The 21,789-nt window shown below is 40.5% G+C and overlaps 1 protein-coding gene across 1 annotated transcript; it reads left to right on the top strand.

Annotated features, from left to right (window-relative positions):
- The first annotated feature begins 853 nt into the window (after positions 1–853).
- atp10b (ATPase phospholipid transporting 10B) lies at positions 854–21,645 on the top strand. The gene is made up of 21 exons (XM_084944078.1): positions 854–1,635; positions 6,727–6,931; positions 7,224–7,309; positions 7,622–7,728; positions 9,635–9,766; positions 9,989–10,116; positions 10,266–10,518; positions 10,882–11,078; positions 11,833–11,997; positions 12,435–12,957; positions 13,048–13,148; positions 13,237–13,363; positions 13,467–13,651; positions 15,999–16,266; positions 17,869–17,945; positions 18,037–18,162; positions 18,264–18,464; positions 18,578–18,658; positions 18,818–18,922; positions 19,591–19,778; positions 20,920–21,645. Exons 1-21 carry the CDS (start codon positions 1,226–1,228, stop codon positions 21,182–21,184), a joined length of 3,930 nt encoding a protein of 1,309 aa, XP_084800204.1. The 5' UTR covers positions 854–1,225; the 3' UTR covers positions 21,185–21,645.
- The last annotated feature ends 144 nt before the right edge of the window (positions 21,646–21,789 follow it).

A 21,789-nucleotide genomic window follows, 5' to 3' on the forward strand; every position in this document is an offset into this window, starting at 1 on the left:
ATGCTACACCCAAAGCCACCCCCCTCCACGCTGTAAACATATTTGATGGAAAAACACGCTGAGCTCCCCGGTGAAGCTGAACCTGATTGTGTCATCTGTTCTGTAACAAAATAAATCACCTGAAAGGTCATGCGTGGCATCCTTACTGTGTGTAAAATACTACATATAGATTTACTGCAGTCACTATAAATATGCCTGAAGTTTAAATTTAAGCACGGTAAACGACTGACCCGGTGCAAATCAGGCCTCCTTAAACAGGTTTGGCAGACTGCTTTGGAAAAGACAACATATGTCAACATGAGGAAGTGGAAAGCATCCTACATGCTTGCCATCTGTGCAAGAGGCTGCTTTGCTGTAGTCCATCAAACATAGACTCGCACACATGCATGTGAGCAGTTCCGCTCACAGACTCCTGCATGATTAACGCCATCAAAGTTCCAGCTCTCGACACGCCCGTCTGGAAAATTCTACATCTGTCCTCCTAAAGCGGTGACAAGAAGTCACCTGTGAAGCTTCTGTTGCTGACCTCTGACCTTTCTGCAGAGACAGCAGACCATGAGCATTGGAATTTATGTCTCCCGTGCACCAATAAAGAGCCTTGCTATCCATTGCCAGTTTCATGCATACTCTTCATATATACTGGCCCTGGGCAGTCTGTTCAGTGTTGTGCTGTCAGTTCAAATCTCCCTATGACCCACTGCACCAATTTTCTGCTCTGTAACTATGACATTGTCAGCTTTTCAGGGCCTTTGACTTGCATATGTGATAGTAGCTTTTTGTTTATGTGTGTTATTTTTTTAATCAACACCCAAAGTCTGTAATATACCGACAACACACTACACAGACTCACCACACTGAAGTGTAAGATTATTTCAGCTGAAAACATGATATAACTTAAGGAAGGAGATCACTTCCAGCCAAACTGAAATCAGCTAATTCATTGAGACACATCACAACAATTTTTTTGGGTGTAATCACCTGGCTCACTTTCCCCTGACAGCTCAAGCACGAGGAATGCAACACACCTGTCAGTGCAAGAGGGAGGACTCAAGAGAAGAACTAGGTGTGTTGTCATTTGTTTCGGCACAGGCCTCACACACTCACCTAGAATCTCTGGAGGAAAGACGGAGCCTGAGGAGAGTCTATTTAACACAAACCAGCAGTGGATTTCTAGAAGATGGGAAGGAAAAATTGGTAAGAGGAAAAGGAAAAAGGACAGGCAACCATGACGTGGAGGAGCCCGCTGGCCCTGGTGAGGGATGCCCTGCGAGGTCAAAGGGCACGGGAGAACGAACTCCGCAGCTTAGAGTCTAATCTACCTTATGAAGGATTAGAGAAGGGAAAGCAACCTAACCGCTACTTCCCATCAAATGCCATCAAGACCACAAAATACAGCCTCCTCTTCTTCATTCCCATGAACCTTTATGAGCAGTTTCACCGTCTGGCCAACCTCTACTTTGTGGGGCTTGTTATTCTGAACTTTATCCCTGAAGTGAATGCTTTCCAGCCAGAAATAGCCCTTATCCCAATTTGTGTCATCTTGTCTCTGACCGCTATGAAGGACGCCTGGGAGGACTTCAGGAGGTACCAGTCTGACAGGAAGCTTAACAACATGCCGTGCTTCATCTACAGCAGGTAACTGACTAGATGACAGTCATGTCCCAAATATAGAAACAGCTGTGCCGTGCTGTTTATGCACGACGTGCCCTGAACGATCCACATCTGTGCTTGTGATTCCTCTCTTCCCTGCTGTTTGATTGCGTAGATCTGTACAATTGTGTTCTACCTCCTCTGCGCTGCAGCACCCCCGTGGGAATTTTCGACTTAGAAATAGAACATGTGTGGGTGATTATTCCTCCTTTGAAGAGCCTCATAACAATATCTCTCACCGTCACATTGTGTACATTTGATGAAATCCTCGTTCGGGCATTGCGTCAGCAAAGACAGTAATGTTAGATGTTATCTATTTTTTAGAATTACTGGTGAAAAATGAATAATTCACAAAGGAGGATAAACTCTGTCATTTCCATCCCTCTTGCTGCTGAGATTTTGGAGTACAGTGGGACATGGAGGAAGCGGGGAGGTGGGTATTACGTGAGACTGGAGACACTGCCTCCAATGATGAAGCCTCAACTTCTGGTGGGGTTTATAATTAACCCGCCGCCCGCTGCTGGTTTCCCCGAAGAGACAGCAGAGGTGTTAGGAAGCCTCATCTGGGGGAAAAGCCCATAGTGTGAATCTGTGTGTGTGTGTGTGGTGACAGGGTCCAGGTGGCCTGAAGGGTGGTCTCCAGACACAACATTTCAAACACTTCAGAGAACACGCCGGTCCATCTGGACACTAGTTGCCTCTGCTTCACACACAGAGCAGTTGTGCGCTGCTGTGCAGGTTCCTGTGGGTCTCTCACGGCTCACTGGGAGGGGATGCTAAAGCTTCATTTTGGGATCATAAAGCTTAGAGCAAAATCATTTGGTTGGGATTTCTTCGAAGTATACAAATATTTCCTAAAGAAGCTCAGGGATTGATTTTTAGACCTCCACACACATCCTTCCTTTCTTCTTGGGAAGCCATTTTTACAGGCACGATGACAGAAGCCTTTCCACCATCTTTACCTGAAAAGGCCCACGTGGAGGTGCAGACTGATGACAGAGATCAGACTTTAATCAATCGGGCCATCTCTTAAGCACGTAGTTTCCCCCCCCATTATCTCGACATAATTTTGTTTTCAAAGCAGTGTGAAGTGTCTGAGCAGAACGTGCTTATCTTCTGGCTCATTCTACCCATCTTGTCTCAAACACTTGTCAGTCTACCTGCGTGGAAACGTGCTGAGCATGAAGCATGCCGGCTGTTTGTCACAGCGTTTGAATGCCACGTCGCCCTCTCCTCTTGTTAAGTATGTCTCACCGCATAGCATTACAACCAGTCACCACACCTCGCAGGCTGTTCCCATATCTGCTGTTTAAATCAGCTAAACAAATCTGGCTGATATTATATCATCACTGCTTTCAAGTATCACTTGATCGCCAAAGAAGTAGGCAAACTAATAAAGGAGAATCAAAAATGTATTTTTTTGTAGTTCTCTAGAAAAGAAACAAATGTGGCTCAGAGCAGTTGAATTTAATAATTGTGAGTCTTGAGGTTAAACTTTTCCTTTTTGGAAATAATTGGCTGTCTCCCTTAAACAGCTCACCGACCCAACAACTTCCTTCTAACGCTCGCCAAGTAACATGTTCAAGTATTTTTTCAACTGTTATTTGTGGCACACAATGACTACTGCGTAATTTTAGCCGCAAATGTTTAATCTTTGAATAAAGTCAGGTTTTAGGGACACAGGTTTCCCCTGTTTCCAGTCTTTTGTTCTAAGCTAACTGCCTCGTGGCTGTTAACATTAACAGCTCGTCAGCTGTGTGAGTCTTCTTATATAAATCCAAGTAAGAAAGCATATCTCATAAAACGTGTCAGAATGATTGATAAAATAAATCAGAGGAATGATGTCAAAGGTTAGAGCACACACTTAACACCTCCCACACCTGGAATACAACTGCCTGATGTATAAAAAACAAAAACTAGCGTAACAACTGTAAAGCCTTCTGGACATGAAAAGGATTGTGCGTGCATCTCGTGAGATTAATAAGCACAAGAAACTAAAAATATATAAGTCTGCGGTCCTGGCTTTGTTTGATGTGAGGCGTGGTGTTCAGCAGTAGCTAACCGATCAGGTCCTGCATGCAGAGCAGCATACCTGCATCTCTCACCCTCATGGCTAAGCCTCACTACCTGGGAACAGCCTCATCTGTTAATGTTCAACGTGCAGTACTTCGTTGACAAACACCATCTCTACAATTTTCCTTTTCTGAAACACATATCACATTTTGTGTTCCCCCCCTATCCCCCGAAAAAAGAAACCTGATATCATTTTCTCTGCTCCTGCTGTTTACGCTCTAACTTCAACCACTTCATAACACAGCACACGTGTGATTCCCCAAAACCTACCTTGGAATTTTTAAAAAGAATTCGAGGTGTAATTTTCAGTTCATTAAAAAAAAACAACTTTCCAGTAGGTTCAGTAGAATGGTTTGTATTTGTATTATTTCTTTTACTATTTTTAACCTCCTAGGACCTGGCGTCCACATATGTGGATATCACATTTTGGGTTGTCTACACCAAAATAATAAATTCTGCTCTACAAGGGCCTGATATCCACTTATGAGGACATCATACTGCCACTGTTCTATCGGAATTTTAAACAAATGTCCTCATATATGGATCTCTTTTTTCTCAGAAACAAAAAACAGGTAAAAAATAAATAAATAAATAAATAAATCTGGAAATTCATTGTTTTTACATTGATCAGGTCCCAGCATGCCCAAATATCAAAGCGAAATTAAAAATGCATGCCATGGAAGAGTTCGGGTCTTAGGAGGTTAAGTAAATGTAACAACTAGAGGTCACAAAGGAAAGAAGAAACTAATTAAAGTTTTAAGTATTTTTAAGTAATGACTACTGTAGGGGTAATTCAGAGGAAAGGACAAGGGACAATTTCATAGAGTATCATAATTGTCCATTCTCATAATATATTTAAACATGATTTTGCGGTACTACCTGTAGTACACTTCAGTTAATGTGTGAAAATAGCCTCTAAAGGGAGGTGCTCTGGCATGCTCTGTCATTCAGAAGCAGTGTTGGTCAAGTTACTTGAAAAAAGTAATCAGTAACTAATTACTGATTACCTCCCCAAAAAAGTAATCCCGTTACTTTACTGATTACTTATTTTCAAAAGTAATTAATTACTTAGTTACTTAGTTACTTTTAAAAAACACGATTTACACGATTTACAACCTGATTATGTGATAAAGCGATAGATCTTTCAGCCCAATTCTACTTTTTCTGCATAATCCATCATACAAAATGTAATCAAATGGAAAGGTCCCTTTTTAAAACTTGTTTTGTTAGTTTTAATCTTTTAACTTTATGCATCAAGCAAAAATTTAATTATATGCAACATTCTCTGACTTGAATAAATTAGTTTAACATTTAAACCTATTTTCTGCACATTCCAGCACATAAAATATTTTTTTTTGTGTGTTTACACTCACTCTTTCAAATAGATGCAAGTAAAACACAGCAGAAAATAAATAAAGTCACAGACTAGCGGTCCTGTTGCTCTATTTTCACCTGTAAAGCAGGAGTGGGGTAGGCGGAGGTTTACCCTGGTGCAGGTGTGCCGCAGCGGTCAGTTGAAGAATCCGCGAGTTTCTCTGTGAATTCCCATTATGTCGTAGCGCACTCGGTGCTTGCTTGGAAGCTTAGGGGTTTTTTTCGCTGTAAAAAGAAGTTTTCTTCCCATGCGCAACGGACACTAATGTTTTTGTCACTTTTTATGGAATCAAACTCAAAGTATGGTCAGTACTTCCACGCTTTAAACGCTGCACGCTCATACTCTCTCCCGCACTCGATATATGATCCATTGTTGATCTGCACACAGCTGTTGCCACTAACGTTGCACTTGCTTACGTCACTGTCATGAGACATTCTCGCAAAAAAAATCACGGTTTTAGTAACGCAGTAACGCAGCGTTCCTACGGGAAAGTAACGGTAATCTAATTACCGTTTTTGCAATAGTAATCCCTTACTTTACTCGTTACTTGAAAAAGGTAATCGGATTACAGTAACGCGTTACTGCCCATCTCTGTTCAGAAGTGATAAACCTGAAACCATACGCTTAAGGCCTTTAAAGGTTTGTGAAGTCATGTCCCAACCTAAAGGACAAAAATAAGCTAAATGGAAAAAACCAACCAGAACACCATCACGTTGCCAGAAGACATGGTTAAAATAGACTCTCAACTGATGTTTAATAAGGATTTTTTTTTCACTGTGAAGTTAAAAAGGTAAAATAATTCATTAATTTAATTTAATTTAATTTAATAATATAAAAGCTGTTGTATTTAACTAATACCGAAACCAAACTGTTTACTTCGTCCTTTACGCCGGGCCTTGAGTCCACAACACCTTTCAGGTCTAAAGTGTTTTAGTGTTGTCACTTTTGAATGAAAGGGCACTCCAGAGGACCACGTATGAAGGAGAGCATAGATTTTGGACTGTATTTCATTTTCACTTCCACCTTTGCCATTTATACTACACCAAAGTAAGTAATTGGTAGTTAATGGATTATTATTGTGCAGAAAAACTGAGATGGACTGTTGAAATGGCACTTTTCTTATATTATAATGCTTTAAATGTGTGTAAACATCTTTACACTGAATGAAAGGGGGCTTTCCTAAGTTTAGCCCACTTTAGATCAAAGTGGACCACATGAGGCCCACATTGTAAAATGAGTTTGACTTCCCTTCTTTGTGTTATAGCCTGCAACCCTAATAATACTGTGCAACTTAAGAAGTGCAATAATTTATTTCTTCTTTCTTTTGAGACCTCCAGTTGTTCTGTTGTATCTATTGGTAAGTATTTTAGCTGCTTAGTCTGGGCAATCATAAATTGCAGACAGCATCAAAAGTGTTATCATTTGCATACATTTATATATATATATATATATATATATATATATATATATATATATATATATATATATATATATATATAAAAAAAGATGGCTATGTCTTTAATGAATGAGACAAAAACCTCAGCATAAATTAGTATAAAAGTTTTTAAAAAGAAAAAAAAAAATTCAGATAAAAATGTAATGATCGCTGGCACCTGACATCTCTGCAGGAAAGAGAAGCAGTTTGTGGAGAGACACTGGAAAGATGTGCGAGTGGGAGATTTTGTGAAGGTGGTTTGCAATGAGATCATTCCTGCAGACCTCCTCCTGCTTTACACATCAGACCCCAACGGTGTGTGTCACATAGAGACAGCCAACCTGGATGGAGAGACCAACCTGAAGCAGAGGACAGCTGTGTCTGGAGTCTGCAACACGGTGAGAGTTAAATCTGCCTCCCGGTTTTTGTTTTCTCTTTCCTTCTTTCTCTGCGTGACTGAAATTGAATACACTCTGAAAACAGTCGTGCCATGTCCGGATGTTACTTAAAGTGCAAATCATTACAACTTGTCAAAGTAAGTGAAGACATACCTACTGGATTACATAGCTTTAACACAGAGATTGCCATTCCCGGGTGCAGGAGACATCTTGAAGTACAGGTTAAGCTGCATTTAAAAAGTTTCCATTTGTAATGATTTTCCCGTGTCTCTTCTCTCTTTCCTTTTCCCAGCATCCAGAATTTGAGCCTGAAAGCTTCAATGGGATCGTGGTGTGTGAAAAGCCCAACAACAACCTGAATCATTTCAAGGGTTACGTGTGGGTATCAAATACACAGACAACATGAACCCCTCCCTGCACCCCCAGTTTCTATTAGCCTTTCAAAGCAGCCAAGCAAAACTAATTCCAACCGCCTTGCTGGACTTTCTGATTCAACCAGAGGTATTATTGGGGCTGTAATAGACTAGAATCGATTTTCTCAGGCACCACGGCTCTTACAGGTGGTCTGCCTATGCTGGCCAGCTATAGACATAAAGCAGGAGAATTGCTAATGGGGAATATATAAGCAGTAATGAATATCTAACGAGATCTGACAGTAAAAAGGAGGCTTCTCACTTTCTCCTGCTGCAGAGAGAAACCCGATAAGCAGAAGGTGGGAGCTGGAATTGAAAGTCTGCTGCTGCGAGGCTGCACAGTGAGAAACACGGACCATGCTGTTGGCTTTGTGGTATATGCAGGTATATTTTCCATTTTCTCAGCTAGTTCGCTGTTTTAACCTTGAGCTTTTAATGTTTGTTCCCACCACGATTCTTGAAATACTGAGATCACAAGAAGATGCTTTTCACAATCTACAAGCGTAACTCTACAAAATTACTATTTCTACTACTTACTAATTCACATTTTCTTTACATTTATTCATTAAGTTTCCCTTTATTATTCTTTACTGTCAGAAAAGTAATTATTGTGCAGTGTAATGAAGCCAGCTGCTCTGTGAGACTTACATAATCATAATTGTAATCACAGACTGTATAAAAAGGACAGAAGTAGCCATCATGCCTTCACCCACAGTTTACTTATAGTATGCATCTATATCAACTGGTCAGTGCATTCACCTAACAGCTTGGGGTTTTGGAGTCAGAAGTGACCAGATTTAGACCAGAGGGTGGATTGCTAAAGCACAAAAAGAAAAAACACAGGAAACAACAAGGTATAGGAACTAGAAACCTGGACGTCTTAAGGGGTGTGCAAACAGGCGAAGTGGGTGGGTCCTGACTGAAGCAACTAGACTACCACCAAGAGTGACGTGTGCTGTTGAATGACATATAACAGAATAGCAATTACATTAGAGAGTTACCCTGGCAACAACTGATGGTCAGCCACAAAGTGATGGCAAAAGTGATCACTTCCTGTGTGAACGTACTGTTATGCTAGAAAAACATCTGACAAAGAGGAGGACATGACTAGTTATACACAGAGGGCTGGTAGGGGAAGTTGAGACAGGTGGGTAAAGGAAAGTTAAAAACAAAACTAGTTAACATAATAAAACAGGAAATAAACAACAACCACAAATGAAACCAGCAGATGCTGAAGGGAGGAGCAGATGGTGAAATAATGAGGGAGCTAAACACAAATAACAAACTCAAAATAGGACTGAGTGAAAAACAAACAAGGGTTCAGAACCAACCCTAGAACAGCTGATCATCTTCACCAGTATTCACACTTCATATACACTAGGCCAAATAGTGGTATGTAAATGAAATCAAAACAGAAACTCTACTTAACAAGAATCAAGAACAACAATGACTTCAAAATTCTGGGACCAAAGCCTGAGACCATGACAGCACTGGTAAAAAGCAAAAACACAGATGCTGGCCTGATCCAGGTCATGGGAGCAGCAGTCTAAACAGAGACATCTAGACCTTGCTCTCTCCACCAGATCTTCTGGAGGGACAACGAGGCATTGACAAGCCAGCTAAGAGATAGAACTCATCCAGACTGTCTTGCCTACATTTTGGTCCCTGTAGGACAAAACACTTCACCTAGGTGGAGCTAGCAGCCATCATAGTCAGATGCTGAACCACCTCATCTGGCTCCTTTAACTGTGGAGGAATTTACAGTCCACTCTGAGTCCCTCTTAAATTACTATGCTCATCACACTGTCTGTATGAGAGAGCCCTGTTGCCACTTGTATCATAGATGTACTGGTACACCAGTCTTCATTGTGACAAACTGGTCTACCATCGCTCAAGGAACTACAAGCATCAGCACTTCCACCATGGCTTCAATTTTTAGCCCCATATGCTAATGTTAGCATGCTAAAAAAAACAACAACAAAAAACAAAGCTAGCATGATGACGTTTTAGCATTTATGAATTCAGAGTCTTGGACTCAAGAGATCGAACAGATGAAAATGATGTTCATTTTGCATAAATGTAATACTGTAATAATGTATATTAATACAGTATTTTATTACAATATTTAAGATTTTTTGCTTTTTTTAGTGAGCACAACCTAATGTGATGCTGTGACAGTGGCACAATGACAGTAAAGTCTCTTATGTATTATGCATGTCTTAACGTGTGATACCGATTTTCACTCACCATGTGGGGTGTGGAATCAACACCTTCTCCTCCTTCCTTTAAGGCCGTGAAACCAAGTCCATGCTCAACAACAGCGGGCCAAGATACAAGCGCAGCAAACTTGAGCGGAGGCTGAACATAGACATCGTCTTCTGCGTCATTCTCCTCTTCACCATGTGTCTTATCGGAGCACTAGGTCAGTAATGAATTACATCTCTTAACCGTAAAATCGCTACACAAAATGATTCATGTTTGATGGCTTTACATTTATGAGGGGACATTAACTTCCAATAAAAAAAAAATGGGCACAAGCCCAAGCTCATATCAAGACAGAAGACAGAGGACGGTATGCTGCTAAAAATAGCTTTCCTCCGTGCACTGCAGTCAGTGATTAATCCTGCTGTCCTCCTGTATGCAGGTCACTACTTATGGCTTAATGCTATGCCTGTTGTGCCCCCTTACCTGGTACCCCCCACCAGCGGTCAGCTGGACAGGCCTAGTCTTACTAGTTTCTACATGTTCTTCACCATGATCATCCTGCTGCAGGTACTGCTCTCTCTGACGGTTTGGAGGGTGTTGTTATTCATTTTGAAGTCATTAAACTAATCTTCTCTCCTCTTGTCTCATTTACTTTCCTCCTGTTTACTCTCTGGGTTACCTTTCACCTTTTTTCTATTTACTCCTCTCCTCTAAAGATCCTGATTCCCATCTCTCTCTACGTATCCATCGAGTTGGTCAAGATTGGCCAGATTTTCTTCATCACTAATGATATTGATTTGTACGACGAGGAGACTGACAGCCGCATACAGTGTAAGGCTCTGAACATCACAGAGGACCTGGGGCAGATTGAATACATCTTCTCAGACAAAACAGGCACCCTGACTGAGAACAAGATGGTGTTTCGGAGATGCTCCATCATGGGAACCGAGTACCCACACAAAGAGAACGGTAAACATCTTCACTGAGTTATTTTAACCTAAAGCTGATGCAGTTTAGCTAACCTCATGATTATGACCTGTTTTGTAACGTTGTTACAAATGGTGTTTTCATATGCAGATTTCTCCAAATGAAAATTTGGATGTCTGATTAAATCAGACAGAAAACTAGGATAAAAGAATCAGAAGGTTATCACTAATATTAAGAGAGCTCTCTTAATTATTAATAATCTTGTTACCTTGCTGAATACTCTGGTGTTTTGACTTACTGAAAGAGTCCTTCCACTCAGCTCTCTAATCTCGGATTTTAAACAGTCCCTCAGCACTGTTAGTTTATTAATGCATGTGTCAACATGTTTTTGGGGGTGATTTGCAGCCATCCGCCTGGCTGTCCTGGATGAGTCCGAGGCAGAAGAGGAGGTCATCTTCAACCAGCATGCACAACCTCTACCGACTCGTTGGTCCTTGGATAGTGAGGAAGCCAACGCTGAAGACACACATGGCCATGGCAGCCGACGCAGAAGCAAAGTCACAGGAAATGCCCAGAGTGATGTGGCCTTCAGCAGCCCACTGGTACGATGATGTTTATTTTTCTTTTTTCTCTCTGTCTGGATACCTGCTTTCCTCCAAATCTGTTGTTCAGTTATTGCGGAATCCACAACTTCAGTTTTAAACGAGGAAGTCCGCCCTCAGCCTTATTTCACATCTGAATTCTTATTTCAACCTAATTTCAAACTCTTACTTTTTTACCCAAATGTGACCCAACCTTCTGTCATAAGGTCCCAGTCCCTGCTGCAGATGGCTGAGCTGCTAGGTGTCAGTGATGAGCACATCCATTTTGGCTCAAAGCTGCCCCTGTGTCTGTGACAGGACATATGGTCATGCTGAGCATCATTTGGCACAGGCCGGTGATGTCACATAAACTGTAAATGTGCACTATAGATTAGTCATCGTCATCTTGATTTACAGTACAGTGACTCTGCGCCTATTTTTATCTGCGGGGCAGAGAGCGGAGGCCTGGGCATACAGGCGGAGACAGAAAAAGTCTTATGTTTATGCCAGAAATGTAGTACACAGCCCATCTTTAGCACTCCTCATGCTGCGTCTCAAACAGAGCTGAATGCTCGTATGACCGTACACTTCCTCCCTTCCTTCTGTCCTTCTCTCCTCGCAGCTCTTCCTTAAACATGGACCAAAAAAAACCACAATGAAAACAGAGAAACGTTATCCAGTCTCCTCAAGTCAAAGCTGGAAAAGCGTAACGTAAGCAATAAATCTACTAATAAAAGTGTTTCATTAACAAAATCATTAACTTGCTCTCCGACAGGAAACTGAGGTGGTCCCAGACGGGAAGCTGTTTCAGAAGATTAGCAGGACATCAAGCGGCAGCCTCAGCCACAGCCAGAAGACAGATGCTTACCTGGATTTTTTTCTGGCCCTTGCCATTTGCAACACAGTGGTGGTTTCCATGGCAACAACAAAGAGAAGGAGGGTGAGTGCTCAGTTTGCTGCGACAGTGGATGGGAAGTAGAGATGGAGGGCACATCCGGTGGAGAAATGATAGATGAAAGATGTGCCCTCTTTAAACTTCCAGTGTCCTATAACTATAAACTTTAAATAGAACAAAAAAAAAAAAAAAAAAAACAGTCTTCACTAAATTGACATGTAGCAAGTGGAGATTTGCAAACAGGGCAAGCTTCATTAAGTTGAACATTTGCTGCTCTGAACTGTGCAGTTCTGAAGTCTGGCAGATGGATGATGGATGTAATCTGTGTGTTTTTCCCCCCTGAGTTCACAATCAAAGGTTAATGCACAAAAAGAAACTGAGTGGAAAAAGAATTGTTACTGGGACGTTTTGCCATATGTGTAATGTGAGAAGAGGTCTTCCTAAAGCTATTTAATGAATTTCTTGATTCTTTTTTTTCTCAGGTGAGTGTGTCTCCACAAGCCAAGCACACAAATACTCCACTGGAAACTTTATCCAGCCTGATGAGAAATGCTGGCAGCATTTTTAAATTCTGCAATCGCAATCCCAAGAGACACCGTACCTTCACAGAGGACTCAGAGGAGAATTTTCAAGCCTCTGGACAAACAGAGGGGGTCGGCACCACCGCGCTCCAGCCGTGTTCGCTTCATCCTCCATCCCTGAGCGACGAGCCCGCGCTGACCTCAGATAATCTGAGATATGAGGCGGAGAGTCCAGATGAGGCTGCCTTGGTCTATGCTGCCAAAGCATATGGCTTCACTCTGCTGTCTCGCACCCCTGACAGCGTTTCAGTGAGACTGCCATCTGGGGAGGTGCTGGATTTTGAGGTGCTGGACACCTTGACCTTTGACTCCAACAGGAAGAGAATGTCTGTGTTGGTGCGACACCCAATCACCAAAGAGTATGTGCTGTACACTAAAGGCGCAGATTTTGCAATCATGGAATTACTTGGTACACCCTATGCAGGTAAGTTGAGATAAGAGTACATTAAGTACTTATAGTATGCATCTATATTAACTGGTCAGTGCATTTCTAATTAATTTGTAATATTTCCAGAGCACTTCAGTGGCAATAAGAAAAATATAGCAACTGTTACTCAGCGTCATCTCGACTGCTATGCTAAAGAGGGGCTCCGCACACTGTGCATCGCAAAGAAGGTGCAAAATCATACATTATCCTATTTACCAGCATGATTTGCTTATTTAAGTGAAGCTATGTTTCATTTTTTTTCTGCACGTGTTTCAGGTTGTGAGTGAAGCAGTGTATAAACGCTGGTCAGTGGACAGAAAGAACGCTATGGCTGCTATAGAGAATAGAGAGAGGCTCGTCATGGACACTGCTGTGCAGCTAGAGAAAAATCTCACCCTGCTAGGTGACACATCCACCAATCGTGCATTGGTTGCTGTATACTGTATATCTTTGTGATAATATTTGTGTGCGAATGGTGCCTTTATTTGAAATATGTCCACCTGCAGGAGCTACAGGCATTGAAGACCGTCTGCAGGAGAACGTTCCAGACACCATCCAGGCACTGCGCGAGGCAGGGATCAAGGTGTGGGTGCTGACAGGTGACAAGCCAGAGACAGCTGTCAACATTGGATATGCTTGTGGGCTCCTTGAAGACGAAGACCTGGTGATAAATATGGGCTGCAAAGACAAGGTGAGGAGGCCTCACATTTAAGGGTTGCTGACTGAGGTGTTTTTCATTATGGCATGTGTTGAAAATGGAGCATTAATTTATTTTTCAGGAAATCAAAGTAATGTACTTAGGTTGTGCAACCTACAACACTCGTGTGCATGGTAAATATGTAGATAGTACAGATTTGGCAAACAAGGGAAAGTTCCCAGGATGAGACACAAATCCCCTTTGGGTTGTGTCAGAAATGACATCTGACTTGGAAAAAAAAAATCTGCCACCTGCTGTGGCGACCCCTTGCATCAAGGCACCAGTCAAAAGTAGTTTTATCCTAGGGGGCCAGTGTACTCCTAGTACCTGTCCCAAGCCTGGATAAATGTGGAGGGTTGTGTCAGAAAGGGCATTCAAGATGTTACACTAAGCTAACTGACTAACAGTGGCATCTTCCTATTTACAGTGCAGATTGTGGTGTCAAATCATGGAATCTAACTTTTAACAAAAAATAATAATTTTAAATAAAAGGTTAAAATAAAATCTTGTTAATGTCTATCTTCTGGTGATTTAAATAAGTACCCAATCTGATAAAATTAGAGGTGTTGATTTAGTCAGAATAAGGAAATCTGACCAAAAAGTTGGTGGAATTTTATACAAGAATTTCTACACCAGTCAAATCAGAAATTTACCTTCACTTTCAGTGTTCCTGATGCAAGAGGAGAGGTGTTCCCAGTTTTCAAGACAAAAAGCGCCACTGTTTGAGTGTTAAAACTACCACTAATTAAATTAAACAGAAATTAAAGGGACAGAGGGTGTCAGGTGTATGTAACAGAGCAGCGATGACCCTCTGCATGAAAGAAGAAATCATCAAAGCAAATTGTTATCTTAAGAATCTACTGGAGCAGATTTTTTTTTTTTAAAATAACAGCATTTTTGTGCTCTTGCAGTTTGATATTGTTTTATAAAAAAAAAAATATTGAAGTTAAATGGCATAGCTGACCAAAGAGCACAAAGTAGAAGACCATTAAACTCTTTGCATGGTTACATTTAATTGTATCACCTATGTCTGAAGAGGAAAATATTATAGTGCGCATATTGATTTCATTAAAACAAAAATTTTTACAAACTTCTTGTAAAAGATGTGGAATTAGTTTAAATCCTGAACCCTTTTAGTTGAAGTTCATAATTATTCAATAAACACACAGATTCACACCATTAGTAAATAATAAATACTCTAACAGGGTTCAAAGGAAAGAGGACCATTTCCTCGATTATTTTAATTCATCAGAAACTAAAAACATTTTGAAGACCAGAAGCATTAGTAGCTAACAGATATGAAAAAAGTCTATTAAACATTGGCCTTTTAAAGCAGATTAGGGAAATGTGTAATTTATATTTCACAGAATCACATACAGCTTGTTTCTGGGGACAACACTGATTTTCTTTGATGGTCTTTCAAGGAAAGTTGTGTGTTTTCCCAGCAGTAACTTCAGGGTAGGTTTCTCCTCCTGTGAGCTTGTATCCTTCCAATTTAAATGACTGAACCTTTGTGACCACTTTTACATTTTAACTAAAGGTCAAACCTCCGCATTTCCATCAGAGAAAGATAAGGTGTCAGGTGTGGCCCTGCTTCTCTTAGGTCATTAAAGAACTGGTACCACCGAAATGAAGCCTTCATAACAACCTGACCATGTCTAATCATCGGCAGCCTCAAATAGACTGAAATTGGCTGTCGGCCCTGAGGGATACATGTGGGACTTTCTGAAACAAACGGGCTGCTGCGCTTCCCTCAGATGGACTAGTCACTGATGATGAATGGAGTGAGATAGCCTCAACACAATAACTAATGCTTTCATATCTAATTACCAGTCTAATGTTCAAACCTCAGAGGAAATAATTCTCTCATAATCCAGAGTGGAGGCATATTAGAAGCGAACCATTTTTTTCTACCATCGTAACTCGGTGATCACCTGAGAGATACACTCCCACAACCACCATCCTACCAAAGCCTAATGAAATTTAAAATAATAAAAATAGAAAAAAAAAATTTTTCTTCCATCAGTTTCCTTTTTGTTGGAGTTATTTACACACAACAATGATGAGTCTGATGGGACCAGAGCCTGATATTTGCTTGTATTCAGAAATCATGAATGTGAATCAGCAGTAGAGTAATCATGTTGCTAAAATATAAAAAAAAATGGGCGTGTTTATTTTTTCTGGAAATCTGTCCAGAACCCAGGCATATTGAGTTTTCCATTATTAACAGAAGAGGAAAGTAGGAACTCTTTACAACAATTTTATTTTTCTACAATTTTCAGCTCACGTTTGACAAACTTCAAAGCAAAAATCATCTAAATGATCAGCTGCTGTTTTTCAGCTCACGTGTACGAACATCCTGGACTGCACCCTGGAAGAAGTGAGGAGGTACAACGCTGATCCTCGTAATGTGGATACCACCCTAAACATGTCTCTGGTGATTGACGGTCTTACCCTGGACAAGGCTTTGTCGCCGGACCTGCTGGATCGCTTTGTGGCCCTGGTGAAGCACTGCCGCGCCGTGCTCTGCTGCAGAGTCACGCCGTTACAGAAGAGCCGAGTGGTGAAAGTGATCCGGGAGAAACTCAAGGTCATGACACTCACCGTTGGTAAGAAAATCAACGAAATGCTTACATGTTCAGTATAGTAAAAAGTTGATTTAATGTGTTCTTGACTTCTTCCCATCATACATAAAATACAGTAAAAATAATATGAAAGTGACCAAGAACATTTTCTTTGTATAATTTCTGAACCAAACACTAGAGCTTGAGATGCAAGATAAAGACCTGAAACTTACTTTTAAAATTAATCCATGCTGAGGTCAAACACAGGTACACTTTGGGTCAAATATTTCAAGAGGTAAAACTAAAAGAATAAGGTAAAAAGGAAGAAGTCATAGCCTATAGGAGAGGCTGACATAGACACTGGAAAGCTTTTGGAAACCTCAACATATCAGTGTCTGACTGGAAACAATGGGAATTGTGGCTGTATTAGCTGATGGTCATGACAATAATGTAGCAAAGTGGAAAAAGTGCTCATACTGATCAAGTTAAAATTGTCACCTGTATTTGGAGCCCACTTCAGATGTTTGTTTAATTGTTGCGCTTTAGTTCACTTCACAGAAAGCCGCTCCTACAAAAGAAACTTTCACAGGACTGTGAAGTTTAAACACACCCATGATTCAGGAACTTGTAGAACCACCTTTAGCAACAATAACTATAAGAAATTGTTTTCGTTATTACTTTATCAGTCTCTCAAATCATTGTAGAGGAATCTTTGGCTCTCTCTACAGTTTTCAGTTCACTGAGGTTTGCAGGTATTTGTTTATGTGCACAGCTCTCTTAAAGCATTTCAGTCAGGTTGAGGTGTGACCAATGCAGCATCACGATTCTTTTCTTTTTTTTAATCTTCCTGTTGTAGATTTGCTTCTCTGTTTGGGATGATTGCACGAGTTAGTTTCAGCTTAGCTTTAACTGTCAGAGGAGTTGGTTGACTCAATGACTGCAACGTGCCCAGCTTCTGCAGCTGCAAAACCAATCCAAATGATGACGCATCCATCACCATGCACTTTTGTGAGGTGCTTGTGATGATATGCCGTGTTTAGTTTTTGCCAGACGTGGTGCTATGCATTACTGCCAGACATCTCCACTTTGATCTCACCTGTCCAAAGGACATTCTTCCACAAGTCTTGTGGTTGGTTCAGATGTAACTTTGCTGCCATGTTGTTTTTAGAGAGAAGAGGCTTTCTCCTGGGAACCCTGTAAAACAAGCCATACCTGTCCAGTCTTTTTCTAATTGTAATACATTATTGCATCGTATTGCACCAGACCAGCAAACTTATAGCAAATGATCAGTTTGTTTAGCAGCACCTGGCTGCTACTTCCTAAGTCCTAAGGAAGTGGTAAGGGTGTGCTTACCGAGAAAACTTTTATTTTCATGCAAATGTATGGTTATCAGAGAGCTTTTTAGAGACCAATCACAGGGCTAAATGAGATAAATTAGTAATCATACTGACACGTTTCCTGATAGGTTTCCCATAGCAGCTTAAAACGTGATAATAAGTCAGTGTCATGTTCACTAACGACTTAAATCCATGTAGTAAAGAGAATAAGACTCAATACAGTGCATAGAGTTTGTGAATCGAGTGAATCTTAAAACATTTTTAAGCTTCTGTATAAACCACTAAATCAGTGTCTGTGCTGTGTTTTCAGGTGATGGTGCAAATGATGTAAATATGATCCAAGCAGCTGACATTGGCATTGGGATATCTGGACAGGAGGGGATGCAGGTTGGAATTGATTTCTTTACCTCCATGTATGTGCTTTGTTCTCCTGCCTCACAGCCTCAAATGCATCAAAACTCGTCTTTGTCACCTGCAGGCCGTCATGGCCAGTGATTTTGCCATATCTCGCTTCAAACACTTGAAGAAACTTCTCCTGGTCCACGGACACTGGTGCTACACTCGACTGGCCAACATGATCATTTATTTCTTCTATAAGAACGTGGTGAGTGTTATATGTTATATCTGCATCCCGATGCTCTGCTGTCTAAATTAACATCCTGTTATGATTCATCCTTTAACCGTCTGTGTTTAAATGTTTCTCAGGCCTACGTAAACCTGCTGTTCTGGTATCAGTTCTTCTGCGGATTCTCTGCCACTGCCATGATCGACTACTGGCTGATGATTTTCTTCAACCTTTTCTTCACCTCTGTGCCACCCATAATGTTTGGACTCATGGACAAAGACATCTCAGCAGAGATGCTGCTGGGTGTGCCCGAGCTGTACAAGACTGGACAGGGTGAAGGGGTTAGCGACACTCCCAAAAAGTCATGCGAGCGTTCGGTCTTGAATAAAAATGTGCAGAATGCTTTGATTAGTGTCTGTCTTCATGCATTCCAACTTTTGTGTTGTTTGTTCAGGATTACAGGTTTACAACTTTCTGGGTTTCCATCCTCGATGCCTTCTATCAGAGTCTGGTCTGCTTCTTTGTTCCATATTTTGTAAGTAACACATTTTAAACAGTCTAATCTTTGATTGCATTAAGTAATGCTTTCATAACAGGGCGTCATTTGATTTATTTACTGGTTAGCTACTCTATGTGATAACTGCTTTCTGCTTTATATTTGATAGTGTACTTACTTTACTCACTTTTATCTCAGGTCTATCAGGATTCAGACATTGATATGTTCACTTTTGGAACACCTATGAACACATCTGCTTTATTTATCATCCTGATGCATCTGTCAATAGAGATCAAATCCTGGGTGAGTTCTGAACTGACATAATCATGATATACCTCAGTAGAAATGTCTTCAATTCACTTCTTTTTATTAGTGCATATTCGAATTCTAACATTTTTAAGACCTCTAAACTGGTTTTAAATGAAAGGAAGACACACATAAATTAGAAAATGCAATAGAGAGCTAACCTAGATGGTTTTTCTATGTTTCCAGGAGAAAAATGTTCTTGAAATCTAGATGATGTATAACAGCCTCTCTGTGAAAACCTTGTGAATATAGGCAGAATAAAGTAAAACTAAGGAATAAGGATCTACATCATTTTTAATCCACAGCTTTTACTCCAAATATTCAAAATACAAATATTCGTATCTCTTTTTAGAAAGACTAAATTTTATGCATTTACTAACAAACCACTAAACTTATTCCTAACTTTTTATACATATGCATACTTTCCAAAATGTTAAGTGAGGTATTTAATTTATATGCAAGTTAAACAGAAGGTAATAATTTTTTTTAAAGCATGGAAACAAAGTAATGCAAAAAAAGTGATGAAGAGGGCAGGGTGCATGAAAAAAATCTTTTTGCCGTAAATATTTCTCTTGCAGCAGAAAACAGAGAATTAACGGGTATTTGTTGCTAACTGGATTGTTTCCACCACATGTAATTGCTGTTTTTTGTCATTTGTGCCGCAGACGGTGGTTCACTGGATAATCATGCTGGGCAGTGTGGCATTGTACTTCATCGTGACACTCGCCTACAGCGCCGTCTGTGTAACCTGCAACCCTCCCTCTAACCCATACTGGATCCTCCAGAGCCAGATGGAGGATCCCATGTTCTACCTTATCTGCATCCTCTCCACTGTGGTGGCTCTCCTGCCCAGGTACCGTGCCTGTCACTCTTTAAACCCAGTGAGGTTGAAGATTTTTAATTGTCCAGAGTTTTGGGGTGTATTTGTGAGCACTTTCTAGCGTTGGTAAGTCTTTTCGGTGTCAATGTTTAACAATCACATAGTCTAATTTTAAAATATGAGCAGCATAAGGTGGGTTTTGCTCTGTATTTCCCTTCATTTCTACTTTAAGGAGTCACCAAATGTGAAAGGATGTACATACACTTACAGATCTATTATTATAGAAAAGCAACAATTAGCTGCACAGGTGTTAATTAACACTAAGGATATTAAACTCTAACGTTCTCCATTTTTTTGTCATATGACAACCAGAGGAAAATAAAAATGTTCTGAAACTAATAATAATTTCTTTTAATAAATGTATTTTGCGTTCAGCACAGTCGAGGGTACGGTGACTCAAAATGGAATAAAGAGAAAAAGCAGCAAATATTCTCTATTTTTAGTTAAAGAATGACTCATTCAATGCTGAATTCATGTTCAGAATATAACTCACTTCTTAATCGATTTTCGAAAAACCCATTTGAGCAGTTTTCCTATTATGTTTATATCTATTTCCTAATACATGTCTATTTGTGTTGGATTTTCTAGCCCAATGGTTCTCAACAGCAAATCTGAATCATCCTAAGGTTTTTAAAGGGAACAGACAATGCTACTTTTCTCTAATGCTACCCTTTTCTTAGCCACTTAAAATCTTTAAAAAAATAATAGAACATCTCTGCACAAAAGGCCATAGATAACCTTAGATGAGTGGCAACAGAAAAAACAACAAAAATAGAAATCACTATTTTAGTCTACATTTGCACACATATTTAAAGCTAGCGGGTCTCATATTTTAATTACTTCTATTGATCTAGAGCACGCTTTGACTTGTGTACATCATTAACTGCTATGCAATTATGAGGCTCTTACGGTGCGTAAACCCTACCTGCAGAATTGTAGTTAAATATTGTTAAACGTGAAGGTCAAGAAGGACTGCACCACAGCTTGGTCTTCTTCTTCTCCGTTGCTGATGCGTCTGAAAGTGCTGATATTTAGAGAGAACGCTCTGATTTACATCAAAGGGCTGCATATTTTTCACTGGCCTACTTTCTCACCACCACACTCTCTCCCTCAGGTACATTTTTCACGTGCTGCAGAACTCTATCGCCCTCTCCCCGTTCATACAAGCTAAGCATCTGGACCGTAAGGACCCCTCCATCAAAGAAGAGTGGATGAAGGAGTTGAGGAGCTACAGGGGCGGCGGGCAGGTCAAACGCTCTAGGCTCTCTACCCCACCCTCTCCCACCCTGGAGACCCCTGTGGACTTCATTCGCGAGTCTCTTGCGGTTGCTGATATCATGGGGGATGATTTCACACTGAATGCCATAACTAAAAACTAGCAAAAGTCTGCAGACTCACAGGGAACATGAAGGGAAAAGGAATTCTAAGATGATTATTTATTCAGAGGATTTTATATACATGAAGTCCCCCTGTATACATTGTTTCATTTTTGAAATGCAATCAGGGAGATACTGCTGCTCTCTAACTGGAGTTTATTTTGCAATAAACTACGTGACAAAAGCATGTGGGCCGTCTGTTCCTTCCTCTCCTCCTAACAAAGTAACACATAAGCCTGTTAGTTTCCTGATGGGGTTTCAGCGCATAGTGGTAACCCAATTAGTCATGCCACCCACCCCTTCAAAAAGTGGCACTTTTCCAGGACAAAATGCTTAGCTGGTTTAATGTGGTCCTCTCACCTAGATATCCTAAACAGCCACAGTTACAGATCCTCTATTTAATTTGCTTCCATTATTAATATTATTAGTGGCATTTATAAGCTAGCCTTGGAGTAATTTTTGTGTTCGGTATGCATGTCTGTGAAAATTACCATGGAAATGCATGGAAATCAAATTTTATTTTCCACACCAACAACCAGTGTGTGTGTGTGTGTGTGTGTGTGTGAATGTTTGTGTGTCAAGCTTTATGTAAATCCAGCTGGAGCATC

This window comes from Perissodus microlepis, chromosome 2, assembly GCF_051167445.1.
Source record: "Perissodus microlepis isolate ML-2025 ecotype Zambia chromosome 2, ASM5116744v1, whole genome shotgun sequence".
In the NCBI taxonomy this organism is placed as follows: Eukaryota; Metazoa; Chordata; class Actinopteri; order Cichliformes; family Cichlidae; genus Perissodus; species Perissodus microlepis.

Bases quoted from the DNA above. Each gene is read 5' to 3' on its own strand.
- atp10b (XM_084944078.1), top strand. From the start codon at position 1,226: ATGACGTGGAGGAGCCCGCTGGCCCTGGTGAGGGATGCCCTGCGAGGT. The intron at 10,117-10,265 runs GTACTGCTCTCT...TCTCCTCTAAAG, and splicing joins CCATGATCATCCTGCTGCAG to ATCCTGATTCCCATCTCTCT. The intron at 11,998-12,434 runs GTGAGTGCTCAG...TTTTTTTCTCAG, and splicing joins CAACAACAAAGAGAAGGAGG to GTGAGTGTGTCTCCACAAGC.